The sequence below is a fragment of the Anthonomus grandis genome, chromosome 10, assembly GCF_022605725.1.
Source record: "Anthonomus grandis grandis chromosome 10, icAntGran1.3, whole genome shotgun sequence".
NCBI lineage: Eukaryota > Metazoa > Arthropoda > Insecta > Coleoptera > Curculionidae > Anthonomus > Anthonomus grandis.
The window spans coordinates 19,333,467-19,354,002 of NC_065555.1; the positions used below are offsets into that span (position 1 = coordinate 19,333,467).

Below are 20,536 nucleotides of genomic sequence, written 5' to 3' on the forward strand. Positions count from 1 at the left end.
TTTCTGTGACATAACCTTTGTTGATGTACTCCACTAAAATCACAAAAACAAATCAAATATATGTGTGTGAAGTTAGCGTCCGATTGATATCCAGCAACCAAAATCGAAAATCGCAGCATTTGTCCGCGCTCCCTGTTATTTAATCAATATAATACCCGTATCTCCTGAAATTCTCAAGGGATTTTAATATTTTTTTGTCCAGATATTAACAATGAATACCTAAATCGACTGATGATAATCTCAAACCGTTAAAGTAATGAAAAAGGCTCTAACTCCCAAAATTCCCAAAGGATTTGGCTAAAACTTTTTTCTATAAAAGATAAAAAATATCTAAATTGATTTTAGATGGTTGCAAACCCCTCCAAACGAAAGTTTTTTGGTAACAAATTATTGAATTTTTAGATGTATAAAAAAAATTTAAAAGCTGTTACTTCCACAACTCCCAAAGAATTCAAATGAAACTTTTTTATGAAATTACTAATAAATGTCTAAATCGATTTGATTAATGGATTTTTTTTAAAAGGATTTGGATAAAACTTTTTTCTATAAAAGATAAAAAATATCTAAATTGATTTAATATGGTTGCAAACCTCTACAAACGAAAGTTTTTTGGTAAAAAATTATTGAATTGTTAGGCGTATTAAAAAAACTTAATGGCTATAACTTCCAAAACTCTCAAAGGATTCGAATGAAACTTTTTTGTGCAACTAACAATAAATATCTAAGTTGAATTCAGATGGTTGCAAACCTCTACAAGCCAAAGTTTTATTATTAAAGTGTTAGATGTAGAAAAATATAAACGACTATAACTTCCAAAACTCCCAAAGCATTCAAATGAAACTTTTTATGTAATTACTAATAAATATCTAAACCGATTTCAGATGGTTGCAAATCTCAACAAACGAAATCGGATCGGACGCTAGCTTCACACACATCACATTTTAGTGTTTTTTTTTAATTGCTAGCTTGGCAAAAACTTGTGTCGTTGGTCCCGCATCACGATAAAATGGCGATTCAAGTCGATCTTTTCACAAGTAAGTATACTTTCATAACATCACATCATGGGGTTGAATCATAATCCATCATCATAAACGTTGAATAGGGGAATAAACTAATAAAACCTTGAATGTGAAAGTGTGCGTAAAATACGAAAGTATTTATATTTTTAAATCTAAATATTTTTTTGAACATATTCATCTATTAATAGGCTATAAAAAATGTAAAACTAGAATTTTGTCCGTGGTTTTATTACAGGATTTTATATTTTTTTAATATAGACATTAGGTAGATAGATGAAATTACTAATTTTTCATTCCCTCTAAAGAATTTTGAAATTTATTTAGATATTAATATCTATGTATACAGTTAATTTTGTATTTCCGTAAAATTTGGTCGATAATTTTTTTTTGTTTTACCTTATTACAACTTACAATAATATATATAGTAATTTCCACCACATATTAATTTAATACTGTATTTTTTTTTGCTTTTTGATTAAATATCAAATACTTATTTTGAGATTGCCTAATGATTATACCCAAAGGGAACAATGGATTTCATTAATGGAAATCAACACAATTAAAAAGAAAATATTTGTCTGTTCAGATCACATCCTTAGAAGTGATTTCTTATGATATAAGGGAGATAATATTATCAGTAGCCAGATAATATATTTTTTTAGTATATTTATAGAGTATAACTATATTTTACCTTACAATTATTGATAAAGGCTTGAATGCTTTTATTTACTGCATTATGTAAGCTAAAAAAACAACCTTTTAAAACTTGTACTTGAGCTGTGTTATAAAACATAGAGCTTCGTCACAAAAAGTGTTAGTGTTACTCATATAAGCTTTATTTACACCTAATACTTATTAAATTAGGTATGTGTGTAAAAGTATTTTTTTTACTAGATTTCTGATGCACTGGTTTAAAACAGAGCAGCCGATAATTCAGTTAATTTACCAAGTGATTTACCCTTCAAAGCTGCAGGGGTAACATTCCTGAAGAGTACAAAAACTTCCAAAACGGTATATAGTACAAACAGTGAAGCTTATTTGAAATTTGGACAAGTATAGATAATTAAAACAGATTAATATTCTTGATTCACCAAATTTTGTATAATTACAGATCTGATCATTCATCATCAATAATAACATAAAGCATCTGAGATTAATAGTTTTACAGTAACCGTGGGGTCTAGGTCAACAATTACTATTTCTCATCCAAGCCGTTTTCGTTTAATTGCTACACATGCCCTGACTCTGTCAAGGAAAAGGTAAAAATACACTCAAAATAGACATCAGTCTAGCACGTTTAAAAATTATTGTTCAATTCTTTCTCTAAGTACAAATAAGAGTTTTATGCCATATATCATCTTATTCTATATATCTTATTTAAAAGTGATATAGTATTTTATTGTATTATATTTGTTTGATTAAATGCAATTAATCAAATGTCTGATATTACAAAGATTCTTTATAATAACATACCAGTACATTTGATTGACAATTGGAATATCATAATACACTTTTTTATTTTTTCTTTTTAATTTTGGTAATACTATATTTTTATGTACATTATTCGAGGGTAAAATCAAAATGATATCCTGGGGACCTAAGCACTGATGATTCCACCATTTAAAAAGCTAAAGTTAGTCGCCAAATTATGGAAAAAAATAAAGGACAAAAACTTAAAATTCGAAGATTGCAACAAACAAATTTGCGCCAAAGAAATTGAATTAGATGTCTCAAGTCATTATTAAAATACTTAAGAAATAATAACATGATTTTCGAAAAAGCCCAACATACTACATATTTTATTGGACTCGTAAAAGTATTTGTTTGTATATTACTACTAATAAACTATCTAATCTAATCTATTGTACATTATTCTTATTCTTATTTTTTATGTATTTATTCTGAGGTAAGCTTTGTTTTTTAGTATAAATTAATATGATATAATTGGTATTATATAGGCCAGTGTTAAATGTCTCAAATACACTCATAATAAAAATCTTATAACCTATAAAAAACCTGCAACTCCTTCATAATTTAAACATCCTTGTAGTTTTAACTCTTTGCGCTGAAGCAATACTGTCCCATGAAAAAGTCAGCACCATAGAAGTATATATTATGTGATATAAAGTAAGTGATGTAAAACCGAGTTTTGTCCAATATAACAATAACAATAAAATTTTGCAAATTGTTAAAAATTTGTGTCTTAAAACATGATTTATTAAGAAATCTATAATATTATATTAATAAAATATTTAATTTCCATAAAAATGCTTTGAAAAAATTGCTGCCTTTTATTAAGACTTTCCTCTAATGAAGTCCGTTAAAAAACACATAAATAGCTCATAAATGGTAATATTACTTATACTCAATGTAGAATATTTGTTGACGACGTCACTGGAGAGTGCTTCTATCGGTGATATCAACAATGCGATCGAGCGGCGTTGCGATGCCATTACCGTTTTCTCTAATATACTTTATTTACATTTATTTAACGTTGTATATTGACTTCGATATAGAGTATCTTATCATATTTTATGTAAAAAAATGCTTGATATTTTATTAAAGGGGAGCAGTAGTATTGTTTTGAGCCTTCGGAAACAACTGAAAATTGTTATGATATTATAAAGTGATTTTTGCCATTTCTATATAAGCATTTGGCATCATTGCATTAGATGTGTCACAAGCAAACAAACCTGCCCATAGTTCCACGGCATGCTACTTCTAGCCTTTCAATGTTCTAAGGTAGCGGCTACCTTTTCGCGGCCACCAGCGACCGGCGAATTTGTAGGAGAACGCGCCTTTACGCGGCCATGTTGGTTATTTTTTTAAGATATTGGATGATGCTGCCAACTGTGTTTTTATTATGTTTTTAACATATACAACAAACACAGTGGTGTCATTTAGTTGATCAAGTGATGAGTGATGTACTTAAAGGTCCCCAGATATGTTGAAATTTCTTACTACTTACTTAAAGTTAAATTTTATAAACAAATAATTAATTACTTACCAAAATAAGTTACTTAAAAAATTACTTAAAAAATATATATAAAAAGCTATTTTTACAAAATTACCAACAAAGTTACAAAGATATAGGTAGGTTTCACGTAAATATTATGAAGAAGAATTGAAATAATTCATAAGACTTAATACCTGTGGTAATATAACTTCTTGATCAATAATTTTTTGTAAAAAGTAACTCATTTCGTCATGTGATTCAATATTTAAAAAATTGTGCAGCGTAGTGAGATCTATAAAGTAAGGGTTTGAAGTGAGGATGTTAATAGAACTCGATAAAATATGGAAAATAGGCCACATTTTAAGTTTTAAGCGACACAGGCAAATTCTCAATTACCAGTTGTTATAACCACAGAATAAACGATCTCAGAGTGAGATCGTTTATTCTGTGGTTATAACTATACTTGAAATTATAAAAAGATAGTAACAACAAGAAAAAAACAAAAATGTTATTTAAAGACCTCGATTCACGGTTATACAGGATGTCAATAGAGGTGCTATAATTAGAGGAAAAATGAGCAATATAGTTTCCTTTTATAATAAAACATTATAAAATCCAAATTTTGCAAAAAACAGAAGTTTGGCAAAATCGTTTTAAATTTTTTCTGGCGTTATTTGAAAATATAAAACAAAATTATTTATTAAATGAATAAATTATTGTGACCACTTTTTTTCGCCTATACGATGACACCTTTAAATTTAAAATACGACGTTTTGTCTCTAGAGAGCTATCATCAGCTTTGTTTTTATTTGTCAGCGCTATATTGACCATTTGCAGTTTTGAATAGCCCTTTTAATTACCTTTTTAATGAGGTATCTTGTATTTCGAATGAGGATTTAGGGTCACCCCTATAATATTATATACCTATCTCTCTATCGCTCACGGAGCTATTACCAAAATTACGTGTTGGAAATGCAAGTGTGATACACAAATGTGATACAAAAAGGTACTTAAAAGAGCTGTTTAAAATTTTAAAATTCCAATACCGAGCCCATAAGAAAAACCAACCATTATAATTGACAGTGTATACAGGGTGACACCTTTGGACAGGCTGAGATACAGCCGTAAAATCTTAAATAGAAAGATACATAGTCAAATGATACATCATCTTGAGTCTCTTGAAAAATGCTTTTCAATGATACTGTAGAAAATCACATTTTAGAAAATTCTTCTCTGTTTATCAAAGAAACCACATTTTTTATTATTATTTAATTAAATGTTCAAAAGGAATCAAATGTTCAATATATAATATATTCAAATACGCTGGCGTATTTGAATATATTAATTTTAATATATTGTAAATCAGAAAGGTACTTAAATTTCATAAGTTATATTCCTATAAACTGCAAATACTGCAAGAAGTTAAAATTAGTTCAAGTGATGAATTTATACAGGTAATGAAAAGAATAGGTCCCATTATATTCCCTTGAGGAACGCCGACTTTATATAAATTCCTGGACAAAATTATCGCACAACTGATTATTTTGTCAAGAAAATTTAAATAAAAATAAATATTAGTTAAAATAGTTATACATATATCTTTTCTCATACAAAAAGCAAAAATTACTACTTGGCTTAAACAATCTACAATATCGTCAAATTTAGGTAAATCACCTACACATTTATAATTTTCCCAATCGCGTCGTGTAATTATATCGAACTTGTTACTTATTATACAGGGTGGTCCGGTTTCGATGGCGGAAAATTAAATGGCCGACGGAGAACGAAAAAATAATAAGTTTGCTATTATAAATAATATTCGAAAAATGATTCGTTAAAAAATTACAGGGTGTCAAAATTCTAATTAAAAAAAATCAATTTTTTTTATTTTTCTTAAACCACTTTAGATATTTTAATGAAATTTGGCACGTTTAGACAGTTAATCAAGACGCATCTTTTTGTGCAAAAATTATTAATTTTATTTACCAGTGGCGTGTGTGCGGGCCGATCTTCATACAATTTTAATAAATTTTAATTAAAAAAATGATGCGCCACTGTTTTTTTTTAATTTCTTTTTTTTTATGAAATCCTTGTTTAATTTAAAATAAAAAAACATCTCTTTACTTTTTGTCGTACGACACACCGTTTGCGAGTAAAAATGCTGATTTATAAAAACACATAAGAAGATAACACATTTAATTCGTTTAAAAACAATAACAAAATAAAAACAATTAATAATTAAAGAAGTTGTTCAAAATGCAGCCCACCGACCTCAATACATTTTCTACACCGAGTTATTAAGGAGTTTATTGCAGCCAGTACCACAAAATTGTGATTTTGCATGTCATTACATGCTTCCTGAATTCTTAAGATTAATTCCTCTCTGTTAAATACGGGATTAGCGTAAACTTTATCCTTAATGTTTCCCCAAACGTAAAAATCTAGTGGATTAAGATCCGGTGACCTGGGTGGCCAGGGTATTGCTCCAATACCATTTTCATCATTAATATCATTCCTCCCTAGCCGGCCAATCCACCTTCGAGGGTAATTATTATTAAGCCAGTTTCTTACACCTATTCCAAAATGTGGGGGGGCTCCATCCAGTTGTATCCAACTTTCATGTCTCAAATTAATGGGTAAATCCTCAATGTAGTCCGGCAGACTATTATTTAAAAACTTCAGAAATAGTTGTGAGTTTAGCTTTGGAGGTAGGAAATGCGGACCACAAACATTATCACGAATAACGCCCAACCAAACATTAACGGAAAATTCATTTTGAAACGATCTTGGCCGAATTGCATGAGGATTCTGTTGTGCCCAAACATGAATGTTATGAAAATTTATCACTCCGCGTCTTGTAAAACAAGACTCATCCGTCCAAAGTATCTTGTGTAAAAAGTCGGGATTTTCCTCTGTTGAGTTTAAAAGCCACTGACAAAATCTTACTCTCTTTTCAGCATCACCAGGGTGTAAACCCTGAACAGGCTGTAGGTGATATGCATGCCTGTGGTCAGCGTGTAAGGTTCGCAATATTTGAGATTTAGGAATTTGTAGTTGTTGAGCTGCCTTGCGAGAGCTCAGCCTTGGATTATTATCAAAAGTGCGCAGTACACGATTTTCATTATTATTTCTCTGGTTTCGGTATTGTTCATTATTACCACGTAGACCAAAGTTCCTAAAATTTTGATGTGTTCTAATGAACACGCGAGCATCTGGAATTCTTCTATTTGGATACCGTCTTCGATATTCACGAACTGCCGCTTCTGCATTTCCATCACAAAATCCATAACAAAAATGAATATCAGCGTATTCATTACTTGAAAAACGCATTTTTCACAATACTTTTATATTATAACTTTTATAACAACACTGTTAACAATAGCAAAATTAATAAGTTCACCAACGCAATTATTTGACTTACTTAAATAATTAACTGTCATAATAAAATACAAACAAACCGTCTTTTGTTTTATGCATGCATTGCCTTCTTGCCGGCATTATTATATTCATTATTTATTTGAATTTCGGAATCCAGATTCTTGTGTCTTTTTAAGAACCCAACAGAATAATTTAGTCTTTAATTAAATTTATTATTTTCATATTTTTTGTTTAATTAAAAAAAAAATCAGCATTTATAAAAATTAATTTTTTTACTCGCAAACAGTGTGTCGTACGACAAAAAGTAAAGAGATGTTTTTTATTTTAAATTAAACAAGGATATCATAAAAAAAAGAAATTTAAAAAAAAACAGTGGCGCATCATTTTTTTAATTAAAATTGTATGAAGGTCGGCCCGCACACACGCCACTGGTGAATAAAATTAATAATTTTTGCACAAAAAGATGCGTCTTGATTACCTGTCTAAACGTGCCAAATTTCATTAAAATATCTAAAGTGGTTTAAGAAAAATAAAAAAAAAATGATTTTTTTAATTAGAATTTTGACACCCTGTAATTTTTTAACGAATCATTTTTCGAATATTATTTATAATAGCAAACTTATTATTTTTTCGTTCTCCGTCGGCCATTTAATTTTCCGCCATCGAAACCGGACCACCCTGTATATATAATTATCCGATCCCAAAAATTAGTATTTTCTCCCAATGCTTTTAAGGCTTTTTAATGATTTATAAATGAATCACGTATATACTATGTATGATTCTTTATGAATTTTAGGACATTCAAATAATTCGTGAAGATGGTTATGAATAATTAAATGTTTTCTGTCATGGGGTTCAACCAAAAATTGCCACGCAACCTTATAATTTTCCGTAGATACATTTATTGATTTGATTGCTTCCGCAGCTTTATTTTCTAAACTTTCGCATAAATAATAAATTTATCAATGCCGAGTACATACTACCGAGTAAATTCTAACCAATGGTCATATTTACCATCGAATATGGGCATTTTCATCGGTGGAATTTAAATCTTCATTATTTTTTGTCCTCTGAGATTATTACTCCTACTAGCATTACTACGATTATCGACTGATGCCTCTGGAATTTTTAAGTCATGAAAATTTAAACAGCTTTTAACTTTCCATATTAAATCAAAATATATTTTTTCCAAATTTTCTCTTTCGTTTTCGTCAGTATTGGAGGTGTCCAGTAACTCAATTTTGCATACCAACTCGTTAAATTTGTTACAGAGATGCTAAATTTTTTCCTAGCCTTACTCGCAATTGGCACAGAATATCATTAGCAAAGGTTTCATTTTCTTTTTTATTCTTTTCAAAATAACTCGAAAAATGGGTAAGCTGGCCCTTGAGAATACTCCTCTTTATTACAAGTTTTGCTAATTCAGGCATTTTACTGACACAAATGAAATAAATAAGCGAAAAATAATATAAAACAGTCTTATTTATCGTTGAACTGGGTCATACACGTCATCATACACGGGTCCCCAGTGACTTTCAAGCCCACTAGCCTTGGATCTTTCTACAGCGGAGTGCGAATGGCTGTTGCGAGCAAACAAAAACCAAACGGTTGGAATTTTGAGGAGTAATTTTCACTTACTTCTCCTTAATTCATCAATTAGTCGGATGAATCGGCCATCTTTTTCACCAAAAATCCGGGCGTAAGATCATGTTGTGGGCTGGTATAAATAAATGTGAACTGTATTAATTTGAGCACTTTGTCTATTAAATTACGGAGCTAACACAAGGCTCAAAGTCAAGAACTGTTGTCGCTCTCCGCTATTGTTTCGGATATATAATAGCGACATTGTCACGTCTAGTGCTGTTTTCGTATAATAAAGTATTGGCTTAACAGGTTATTTGGCAGTGGATTATATAAATAAATTAATAAAAACACTAAATATTATTTATGAAGCCCTGCTGTTAAATTAAAAACCCACCCTTATTACTTAGTGTTATTACCTTAATAATATATAGTTATTACTAGAATGGTAATAAATTGCTTAAGCTATAAGAGCCACTAAGCAGGACTATTAAAAGTTAAGGTCATAAACTGGGCCAAGACATAATCCCACAGCTTATAGTTTCAAAAGAGGTATTCCATTATTTTTATCGTAGGCAAAATGAAAAACAGAAGTTCTTTCCACTTCACATTGTTTCTTTTCAATTAGTATTCAATCAGTTCGCGCTTCGGTTTTTACACCATTGTTAAGGGAGAACTATATTAAGTCATAAAATTCATCGTAACGTTAGTGAGTAAATTGCAACCCAACCCGAAAAAAGCAAAATTTAGTTTCTTATTTATATGAAAAATAAATTACCAATTACCCATTACGCACAGAAATATTTATTTTCTATATATACTTTTTGGTATTTTAACAAATGAAGTTTTCCGGCTCGTAATTACAGATGCTTCTCCTTGATCCGTTGACATGCACATCGTACCAAACCCATTTATTGCACGACCCTAAAATAAAATCATAAACATGGAGAAATAAATTAAGAAAACCGAGGATCAAGGCTTAAGATTAGATGCTCAAAAAAATGTGTTAAAATTATTTTAATACACTTCAGAAAATTATATGTTAAATGCTAATTTGCCAGCTAAACTTTTAGTTGAAAATTTATTTTTTTTCAGGTAAATCTATCTGTGCTTCTATCTACCTGTCATAAACTCAAAATATAAAAACATAAATTTTATTAGGTATTTTAATTTTTTGTTCCATAATTAATATATGAGCAGAATTTTAAGATCTAATTTATCTTGTAGGGACGCAACTTTTCCTTCATAGGAAAAGTTATCTCTGTCGGATGGAAATTTTTGAAATCAATCAAGTCAATGCCTTGAATGATTGTTTTAAAGCATAACCACTAATTTAAAAAAAATACTTCTAATATGGGGTATTATCAAGGTTGAGCCATTTATTTTAACTGCTTCTAAGCCACGCTGGAAGAGCTGCTCAACGTGTTACAAATTAAGCAAGACAATATGAGAACAATATTATCCTTATCATTATCAACGGGTACAAGCATTACAACTTGAAGATCATCCTAGTAGACTGGTACTTTGCCAGTGGCTTTTTGAATAGTTCGGCAGAAAGAAAGATTTTACTAAATTAATTTTGTGTACAGAGGAGGCTACATTTACACGAGATGAGGTGCATATTTTCTACAACAATCATGTGTGTAGAAAATCTGCAAGCTGTAAAAATATCTTATTTTCATTAAATGCTTGGGCTGGCGTGGTATCATGCTATCATGCTTATTGACCCCTACTTTTTTCCACTTCGACTGACCGTTGAAATTTATTTAGATTTTCTTTGACACTATCTGCCACGATAATAATTAGAAGATGTTCCTCTAAAAGTGAGACAGAATATGTTCGTTTCATGTTCCATGATGGGGCTCCACTAGATTTTAGGCGAGAATTTTATAAACAGCTAAATAATGAAGTTTCGAATAGATGGATATCGATCTTTTAATTGGTAACTTGTCCTGCCATTTTATGAGCCTTTATGACTGAAAAAGCAACATATGTTTTGCCGTATCTCAAAAGTACAAGAAAACGCAAACATTTCTTATTCTAATTTTAAGGTGGTAGAGAGATAAAATAAATAAACCTAGTCACAATTATTCGGCTTGTTGTAATTGGTCTAAGATAATCAGGTCTTTTTCTTATAGATTATACTCTAGTTTCCCACACTATTACTAGATCCTACATTTAGTGATAATTTTCAAAGTGATAGCTTGAGTGAGATACAACCAGGCCGATAACCCCGATGATCGGACAATCCTGCTGATTAATATATTATTATTATTATTATTATATTATTGTATAGCGAAGTAAATATTTCTGGTATAGAGTAGATCATCGTTAAATAGATAATCAACCCCTTTGATTGTGTAGAATTATTTTAAAATAAAATTAATTTTTTAAAAGTTAGTATTCATAAATAATTTCGTAACTCGGGTAGAGCAACGATTATTATGACCTGTATGTATTAGTATATTATTTATAATTATTAGTATATTATTCTATCTAGTTAATTTTTCTTGATCTATTATACTGTTTTATTAATTGTCTATTATTTGAAGTATAATGATAATAATTATTTACCGTCGGCACACAAGATGAAAACAGGAACTGCTTCGTCGGTGACATTTCCATGCACATTTTTAAGCATCAGGTTATTAATTGGTACGTTACCAACTACTTCACCTTTTGGATAATTTTGCTGAATCTGAATTCCAAACGAATTGGGACCTATAACAAATAAGAATATTGTATCATGTAGGAAATAACCTATATTTTGGTTCCTGTGTAGTAAAATATATATTTTTATAATGAATATTTTTTTATGTTAAATTATTGAAAAAAAAATTATACAAGACTCATGAATAATATGTGTAATGAGTTTTAATTTTGAATCCCTGAACAAATTACCACACAAAAATACTTATTAACCCTCAAGTAATTGTTATAATCGCATTATTAAATGCCCATAAGTATAACCATTTTTTTAAAAATATAATGTTACAAAGTAACGCCACCTAGGAACATCCGACTCGTATCGAGATAGTCGCGCATTGTTTTCAAGGAAAACAACTGATTAAAATATTAGAACGAAACAAGAAATGACCTGATCAAGACTATGAAAGACAATTTGAAGAAATAAAATGAAGGGCGAGATGAAATAAAACTTACTGAACAAGAGAAACGAGACTGACAACAAGAGAAACGAGATTTCCAATTTACACTTTTGAAAACTATTTGAACAATGTGATCAACTCTCAGCAAAGTAACTGCAAAATCTATGTACAAACATTCCTAGTGCATATTGTTTTCCTATCTACGAGTCTACTGAAAAAAGTCTGGCAAAACTTGCCTTTGGTGATGAGCTTTGTTAATTTTTGGACGTTATTACTGGGTGACCGGACAAGGCTGAAACCCTTGAGAAGTACGTCGATTGAAAACATTTCTGGTTAAATAATCCAAAAAGGATGAAGGGCTACCCAAGCTCCAGAAGGATTGGAAAGGGCTGGTATACTAGATTCAGAGACGTGCGACAACAAAGATGAAAGTTGTTAACATCGTTTAGATACCGCTTTATCATGACTCAGGTGGCCCCATCTTTAATTTTGGAATAGTTGATTATTGTCAGTCGATCAAAAGAAAACAGAAATGTTATAAAAATGTAAATATTTTTACACTAATAGTTTATACTAATTATTTTTATACTTTTTGTACTGTTTTGCTCTTATTTTGCTGTTGGTTTATCATGGACACGATCAAACGTGTATAAACGATATCAACGCGAAACAAAAAGAAAAATTGTGATCTGACGTAAATAAAACGAGTATGTGCCTGACATAAAAGTGTCTTCCTAGCGTAAGTACTTTCCAGGCAGGAGTGTGTTGCTAAATTCCGCTATAATTTCTATTTTTTATCATTGCATTATATTAAAATGATACTTGTAAAGGTAGTATATTTAAACACCGAAATATTGGTTTAGGTTAGAATTTTTTATTCAATAAATTAGTTTTCTTTTCTTATTAATTTTAATAAAAAAGTAAAGGTAGGCTATTGAAAAGAAGAAACCAGTCCAAAGATTGATAGATAAAAGCTAAGCAAAATGTCTGCTCAAAAATATTTGCTCAAAATAGCCCCAAATTGCTGACTGGTGACGCCACGTTTCCTCTACTTTGGTTAAAATCAGAATCACACAAACGCTTTGGTAAATTCCAACTAAGAATCATTCCACGTCAAAAAGTTCTTGACTGAAAACGGTAACGTCTCAAAATTCATATTTTCTTTAATAACTTTTTAAGGCTGACACTTGGATGATTTATATTTATTACCTGATTACCTCTGTTATAAATACTATAATATAATATTCTGATTATTTTAGTGTAATTAAAATTTCTAACTTCAATACGCGTTTTATTAATTTTCAAGGTAACTATACCCTACTACGAGAGAATGAAAACATATAGATATGCCCTCAAATACAATTTTTTAGATAATTGGAGTTCTCAACCCTTACCTTACATCGAAGAAATGAGTGCCAACTGATAGTGGGAAAATTTTTCTTCGTGACTGATAGCTGGGACTTGGTTAGGTTTTTTATAAAATTATTAATGAAAATAAACTGCAAATTGTCAAAGAAAGATAAAAACTTAAAGCCAGTTTTCATCTTCTTCTAAAGATGGTAATATCGTTAGCGAAACATATACCGAAAATAAAATAAAGAGTTTTGGTTCGTGGTAAAACTTTTGTGATTTAAGTGTCACACCAAAGATACCAACCATAATACTACCCATTAATATTCTTTAGTCCTTCGACAAACTAGACCTACATTTAACTACTTCTGACAGTAGTGTTTTTGTATGAATTCATTTAAAACTCCTCACTGACAAAGAAATAAATACTCCAAACGGGCTGTTATGAACCAACTGTATAGAAGCAAAACTAAAATTATTTAGAGTAACTTAATTTTTATTAGTTTTGAGGCAACAGTACCCAGTTATTCTACTTGTATTTATTTCGATTAAGTAACTTTTTTTAATTAAGCAATATTTTTTATATACTTACCTATAAAAGTAATATTTTCATAAGTAATGTCAGTAATTAATCCCTTTCCACCATCATTATGTGTTTTAATATGAATACCATTTTCTCCATCAATAAGAAAAGAATCTCGAATAGTAACATTCCTAAGCATATTAACCGACGAGTCGTTTTTGCTAAAACCAACTGAAATACTTAATCCATGGCTTCCATGACACCATAGATTTGAAACTGTTATATTTTGTCCTAAAAATTGAGATAAATTAAAATAAGTATTTGATTTTATGAATAGTAAATTTTTTTGGATTTTGTTGATATTTCCACCAAAAAACATTACCGCATCTAATAGCCAAACAATCATCTTGGTTATAGACTGTACCATTTATGATGACGACATTGGTAGAGTTCCATATGTCGAAGCCGTCTGTATGATGTCCTTCATGCCCTTCAGCTGCAACACCCTGTAAGTTTATATCATAGAAAAATAACCAAAGAAACAATTTACTAAATTTTCTTAAAAAAATAATAAGTGGTAACAACTAAAAAAATTAGTAAAGAAAATTTTTTTTTTAACGTCAACTAGGAATTTATAAAATGAATTGGAACATTAAAGGGCCATAAGATTAAGATAAATAATTGCGTTTCAAGAAATTAGAACTGAAATAGGTACTTATGTTGTTTGGTAACTTTGTAAATGGTAAATATCAATTTAGAAAAATCTCACATATGAGCTAATGTTTCATTTATCCATCTCTGAGCTTATTTCTTTTAATTTCCTATCTTACTTTATTTTATTTTGAAAAAAAAAAGACGATGCCGATGCTGATTGCATCCTGGTATATACGTGCAAGCATTTTTATCAACACGGCGAATTGTCAATTAAGAGTTTTTTTTTAAAAAAAAACAAATGAGCTAGAGCTAAAGAATATAATCAGCCAACTAAAATTTAAAAAAAGTCCTGGACCAGATGGTATTCGATCAGAATTACTTAAGAAATATATCATGAAATAAAAAATGTTTTCTGCTAGTAAATAAACACGGTGTTTTTAAATTGGTGACTTCCTTAATATTTTGAAAATTGGGGAAATTAAACCACTATATAACGGCGGATCTAAAAGTGAATTAGGTAAATATAGGCCAATATACCTAATTTCAAATATTTCAAAGATTTTTCAGAAACCAATTGAGCGTAGAGTGTTTGCAAATCTAGATAAGAAAAACGTCATTTCTGATAAACAATTTGGTTTTAGAGCAGAAAAAATGAATATGCACTTACCGATCAAATAGATGGACTCTTGGATAAAAAAACCCTCTTTTTGGATTTTTGTTGATATAGCGAAAACGTTTAATACGCTGTAATTACAGTCGTAAAACACTTATAAAAAATTAAACTTATTGGTATTAGGGAGAGCGTTTGCAATTTACTTCAAGGCTATTCGAAAATTAGAGGGAGTGAAGAGAAGTGTCAGGGCAGTCACGTGTGGAGTACGTCACGGTACTGTTTTAGGACCACTTTTATTGACTTACTTACTAAATACAGTTTTTTTTTAATATTGCGACAAAATTCACGGGCTTGAACGAATTAAGCAAAAAATACCTAAGAACATATGTCCTAAACGTCGTAGATTTTACACTACCGGGTGGTAAAGTTGAAAGAAAAAACTTAATTTCTTCGATAAATTCAACACATGTATTCATGTATACTTATATTCGAATGTTTTACCAGAAGAAACTTTAAAAAAATGCTCAAAATAGAGTTATAAAAGTAATACTTGATTAAGAAAACCATATTTAGGCGTTACGGCTATGCACAATAATGGTTTTTTCTTTTATGAGAAGATCGTGCATCGGGCGAAAAATTACCAAGAGACTAGATACGCTATAAAAGAAATAAAGAATTTAAAAATATTTTTTATTACAACAAAAATTGGCGTACCCGTATTTAAAAAAAAAAAAATCAGTTCAAAGCCCGCAAGCCCGCATGAACGCCAATGGCGATAAATTTAAAATGTAAATTGTGTATAGGAAAAACGCTGTGGATGCTTAAAAACTGCGTCCCAATTTTAAGAAAAATATCTACAGGGGTATCAATTTTTATCGAAGAAAGTAAGTTTTTTTCTTTTAAATTTACCACCCTGTAGTGTAAAATCTAAGACATTTAGGAGATATGTTAATAGAAATTTGTTGCTTGATTTGATCCAATGTTAACAATAGACCCTGTATAAGAATGATCTACTTATGTGGGATTGGGGGGAAGTGTTAATTTTTTCGATGAAGCCGTTTTTAATTCAAGAAAAAAGCAGTCACATGTAAAAAAGTTGCCTGATTTGGATCTTAATTACATATTTAATTGGTTTGGAATAAGCTAACATTAAAAACACTTCTAAGAACGTAATCGGACAAGCGGATAGATAGTATTAAATATCGCGGTAATAGATAACATTAATAAATAAGCATTTACATTGGTATCAGCAAATGGACCACATAATATCGAAAATTTATTATTTCAAATAAGCAAACAAGATATTCATATTTTTTTTTTAGAGAATATATTTATAAGAATTTAAAGTAGGTACAGCTTTATGTTATATAATCTTAAATAGAGCCTTATATATTGACTACCAAAATAATTTGATGATTGTTAGCATCATCTGAACGCTTCTACTGGCAAAGTTGACTACAATTTTGGAATTACAAGCTGTTTCTTTATTCATTTTAAAAAAATATTGGCATTTAATTTAAGTCATCTCAATGAGCCTTCTAAACTGCAGTGCTTTACGAGTATTATAGAAAGAAAATCATACCTTATCACCTAGTGAATCATCTATGTACCAGTTCGAGAAAAGTACATTATCTGAGTTCGTTATTTGAAGCACATCTTTTGGGCTATTTAGAACATAAATATTTTTAAAAATAGAATTAAATGCCTGAATGGTAAAGAACTGGGGTTTATCTGTCCCGCTTCCGCCCTTGCCATCCCAATACATTTGGCCTTGACCATCAATTCTTGAATCTAATAAAAGTAAATAATTATTTTTTTAAAGAAGATTTTATATTTTTAATTTACAAGAATCTAAATAAAGGAAACTTACTTTCAGCTCCTGCGATCAAAAGCCCAGTACCATTAATTGTAATTAACGGCCCTAACCAGTTAGTGAACTCAAATGTTGTATTCCCTAAAAAAACCAATTGAGTGTTATTTAAAAGATTTAAATTAAGGGTTTTTCCAGCTGGAACTAATAAATTGCTTAAAATTATATCGGTGCAAATGTTGGTAGCATGTTGCACTTGGCTAAACTTCGTAACAATGCACTGTTTGCCCAAAGCTATTGCGCACAAATATGCACTTAGTATAAACAAAAATATACGAAACATATCGGCGGGCTAAAATAAATTCCTATAAATTATTATTATGAACAATAAAAAGTACCAAATGTTTCTATCGGATAAACAATGAGTTAAATGATTTATATAAAATCAACCTAGCAGAGTAAAATATATTTTAATCAGGTCCTTCAGATATACTTGAGTAGTTAATCTTTGTATCGCTTAAATACTTGATCTGAAAGCATAAATATTTGACATAAAACATTTTGAGAAAAAAACTTATACACGACCTCTGGTTCAAATTACTATTTTTGCTTGTTTCTATGCATATACGTCTTATATGCAAAGAAATAAGCACAAATATTAAGAAACCAATAAATATAAAAGAAATGCTAGAATAAGTAGTAAATGATTGAAAATTCCAGGCAAGAATGAACGAAATTCCAAAATATCAAATAGGATCAATTCGGTCAGAAAGCAATCCCAAAAGATTTAGCAGGTTTTTTCTCTCGTTCGCATTCTTGGGTGATTCATTACTCATTGGTTCAACATCGACATGACTTTTCAACCATTTTTCTTATTTTTCACTTTTGCCTAGGTATATAGCTTTAAGTTTTGGAATCCGTTTTTGAGGAAGGATTATTTTCGCAGTCTTCTTTTCTTTAGTAAGAGAATAGGTGTATGGAGATATTCCGTAAGACGGGAAGCAGAACACGTGTTTTTGCTTTTTGACTTCTTCAGAGCAGGGCAACCAGAAAACCAAAGGAAAAAGTAAAGGAAAAAAACATAAGCAATCACGAACAGGAGCAAACAACAATTTATGTAATCAGCTCTATTAACACCTGTTTTGGAGCAACTTCTTTTCTTTACCTCTCATGCTCTATCAACTTTCTTTGAACAATCTATTTTGACAAATTTCATTGAACTTTGTAAGTAAATTTTTAAGCATAAAAATCTATTTCAAACAAATAAGCCACCACAGTAATTGAAGTGGTCTTTTAGAACTAGATATGCCGTTCAGTACTGTTACAGAACTGGATATGTCGTTCACTGGATATGCTCGGACTAATTTGATGTTCCTAGACTGATACATTAGACCGAGGATGGAACTTTGATTTTCAACAACAACTCTACAGCTGCCAGACTACATCGTATTCGATCAGAATTACTTAAGAAATATATCATGAAATAAAAAATGTTTCCTGCTATTAAATAAACACGGTGTTTTTAAATTTATGACTTCCTTAATATTTTGAAAATTGGGGAAATTAAACCACTATATAACGGCGGATCTAAAAGTGAATTAGGTAAATATAGGCCAATATACCTAATATCAAATATTTCAATAATTTTTCAGAAACCAATTGAGCCTTTGCAAATCTAGATAAGAAAAATGTTATTTCTGTTAAACAATTTGGTTTTAGAGCAGAAAAAAATCACCGCATATGCCATAGCCCAATATGCTCTTACCGATCAAATAGATGGACTCTTGGATAAAAAAAAACTCTCTTTTTGGATTTTTGTTGACATAGCGAAAACGTTTAATACGCTGTAATTACGGTCATAAAACACTCATAAAAAATTAAACTTATTGGTATTAGGGAAAGCGTTTGCAATTTACTTCAAGGCTATTCGAAAATTAGAGGGAGTGAAGAGAAGTGTCCGGGCAGTCACGTGTGGAGTATGTCACAGTACTGTTTTAGGACCATTTTTATTTACTTACTTACTAAATACAGTATTTTTTTTAATATTGCGACAAAATTCACGGGCTTGAACGAATTCAAGCAAAAAATACCTAAGAACATATGTCCTAAACGTCGTAGATTTTACACTACCGGGTGGTAAAGTTGAAAGAAAAAACTAATTTTTTTCGATAAATTCAATACATGTATTCCTGTATATTTATATTCGAATGTTTTAGCAGAAAAAACTTTTAAAAAATGCTCAAAATAGAGTTATAAAAGTAATACTTGATTAAGAAAATCATATTTAAAATAAATTTTTAAGCATAAAAATCTATTTCAAACAAATAAGCCACCACAGTAATTGAAGTGGTCTTTTAGAACTAGATATGCTGTTCAGTACTGTTACAGACCTGGATATGTTGTTCACTGGATATGCTCGGACTAATTTGATGTTCCTAGACTGATACATTAGACCGAGGATGGAACTTTGATTTTCAACAACAACTCTACAGCTGCCAGACTACATCTGTAGTCTGACAAAATGGTTCAAAGATTTAACCAATTTTTTTTAAATCTGTTTGATAATGGGTAATAAACTCTATTTGGAATAGAACCATTCTTATTAGCATCCATGACTCTAATGTATAAAGTTCGGTAAAAATTTGTCTTGGGTGATGAACTTACGTTTATGTTTACCTTTGGATAATGTTACCGGGAGAGTCGACGAGGCATTGGAGGAGTATTATCTATAATCTATTATCTTAGTTTTGATATAAATGCCATTTCCACATTTTAATGAACGTTTGGACAGCGGTTGGGCTTATCCACGGTTAGTATTTTGTTGAAATTTATTCTTGAAATAATAAAGAACAACAATTCAAAATAATAAATGAAAAAACAATTTTTTACGTTCATTTATCTATTCTACAAACAGAAAAACAATGCAAATACAAAAATGCAAGTAGACAGAGTCTTAAAAATTTAAGCTACCAGGATTTATAATAAATAACCCAAATTGAGATCGAAATGTAAAAAAATACACTCCTTTCTGGAACACATTTACGTAGGAATACTGCCATTGTTGCACTAATTTCTTCCGCACTAGCAACGTAGGGTCTTGCTGTTGTGAACGAGGACTTGGGAATATAAAAGGTTTGTTGGGATATAAGGATGCGTTATGAAAAATCACAAAAGAAAAGAAACAGATTTTATTAGGACTTTATACCTCGACTCGAGTTTTTCGAGTTTTTTGATCAAGTAATCTTTTTTTTCTAAAATCCCGTCAGGCAAACTTCAATTTTCAACGATTTTGTAAATTAAATTGAATTTGTATGTAGAGTGTATCAGATACTATTTAACCAAATTATTTTTTTACTAGTTAAGAAATTTATAGGAAAGACAAAGTCTTGGACCGAGTATTTTCTTACAATAGGTATTTATTGATTTTTATAGATTTAAGACATCTTTTGTGAGTTTTTTTTTGGAATGAGACAAGACAGTTGGGCGTGACTTTTCAAATAAAAGCTGCGTGTTATGAGGGTGGTTTTTATTCCGACCATTTTACT

The 20,536-nt window shown here is 30.2% G+C and overlaps 1 protein-coding gene across 2 annotated transcripts; it reads right to left on the reverse strand.

Moving 5' to 3' along the window:
- Nucleotides 1–9,715: 9,715 nt before the first annotated feature.
- LOC126741482 (polygalacturonase-like) lies at nucleotides 9,716–17,419 on the reverse strand. Of its 2 annotated transcripts, none has more exons than XM_050447900.1 (6): nucleotides 17,052–17,419; nucleotides 16,764–16,972; nucleotides 14,339–14,420; nucleotides 13,984–14,205; nucleotides 11,509–11,655; nucleotides 9,716–9,858 (listed from the first exon to the last, which is right to left on the reverse strand). In XM_050447900.1, the coding sequence occupies exons 1-6, from the start codon at nucleotides 17,332–17,334 to the stop codon at nucleotides 9,767–9,769; spliced, it is 1,035 nt and encodes a 344-aa protein (XP_050303857.1). In that variant the 5' UTR covers nucleotides 17,335–17,419; the 3' UTR covers nucleotides 9,716–9,766. The 2 variants fall into 2 exon arrangements, with proteins under 2 accessions (XP_050303857.1, XP_050303856.1); XM_050447899.1 differs by having other exon boundaries at nucleotides 14,297–14,420; nucleotides 17,052–17,418.
- Nucleotides 17,420–20,536: the final 3,117 nt, after the last annotated feature.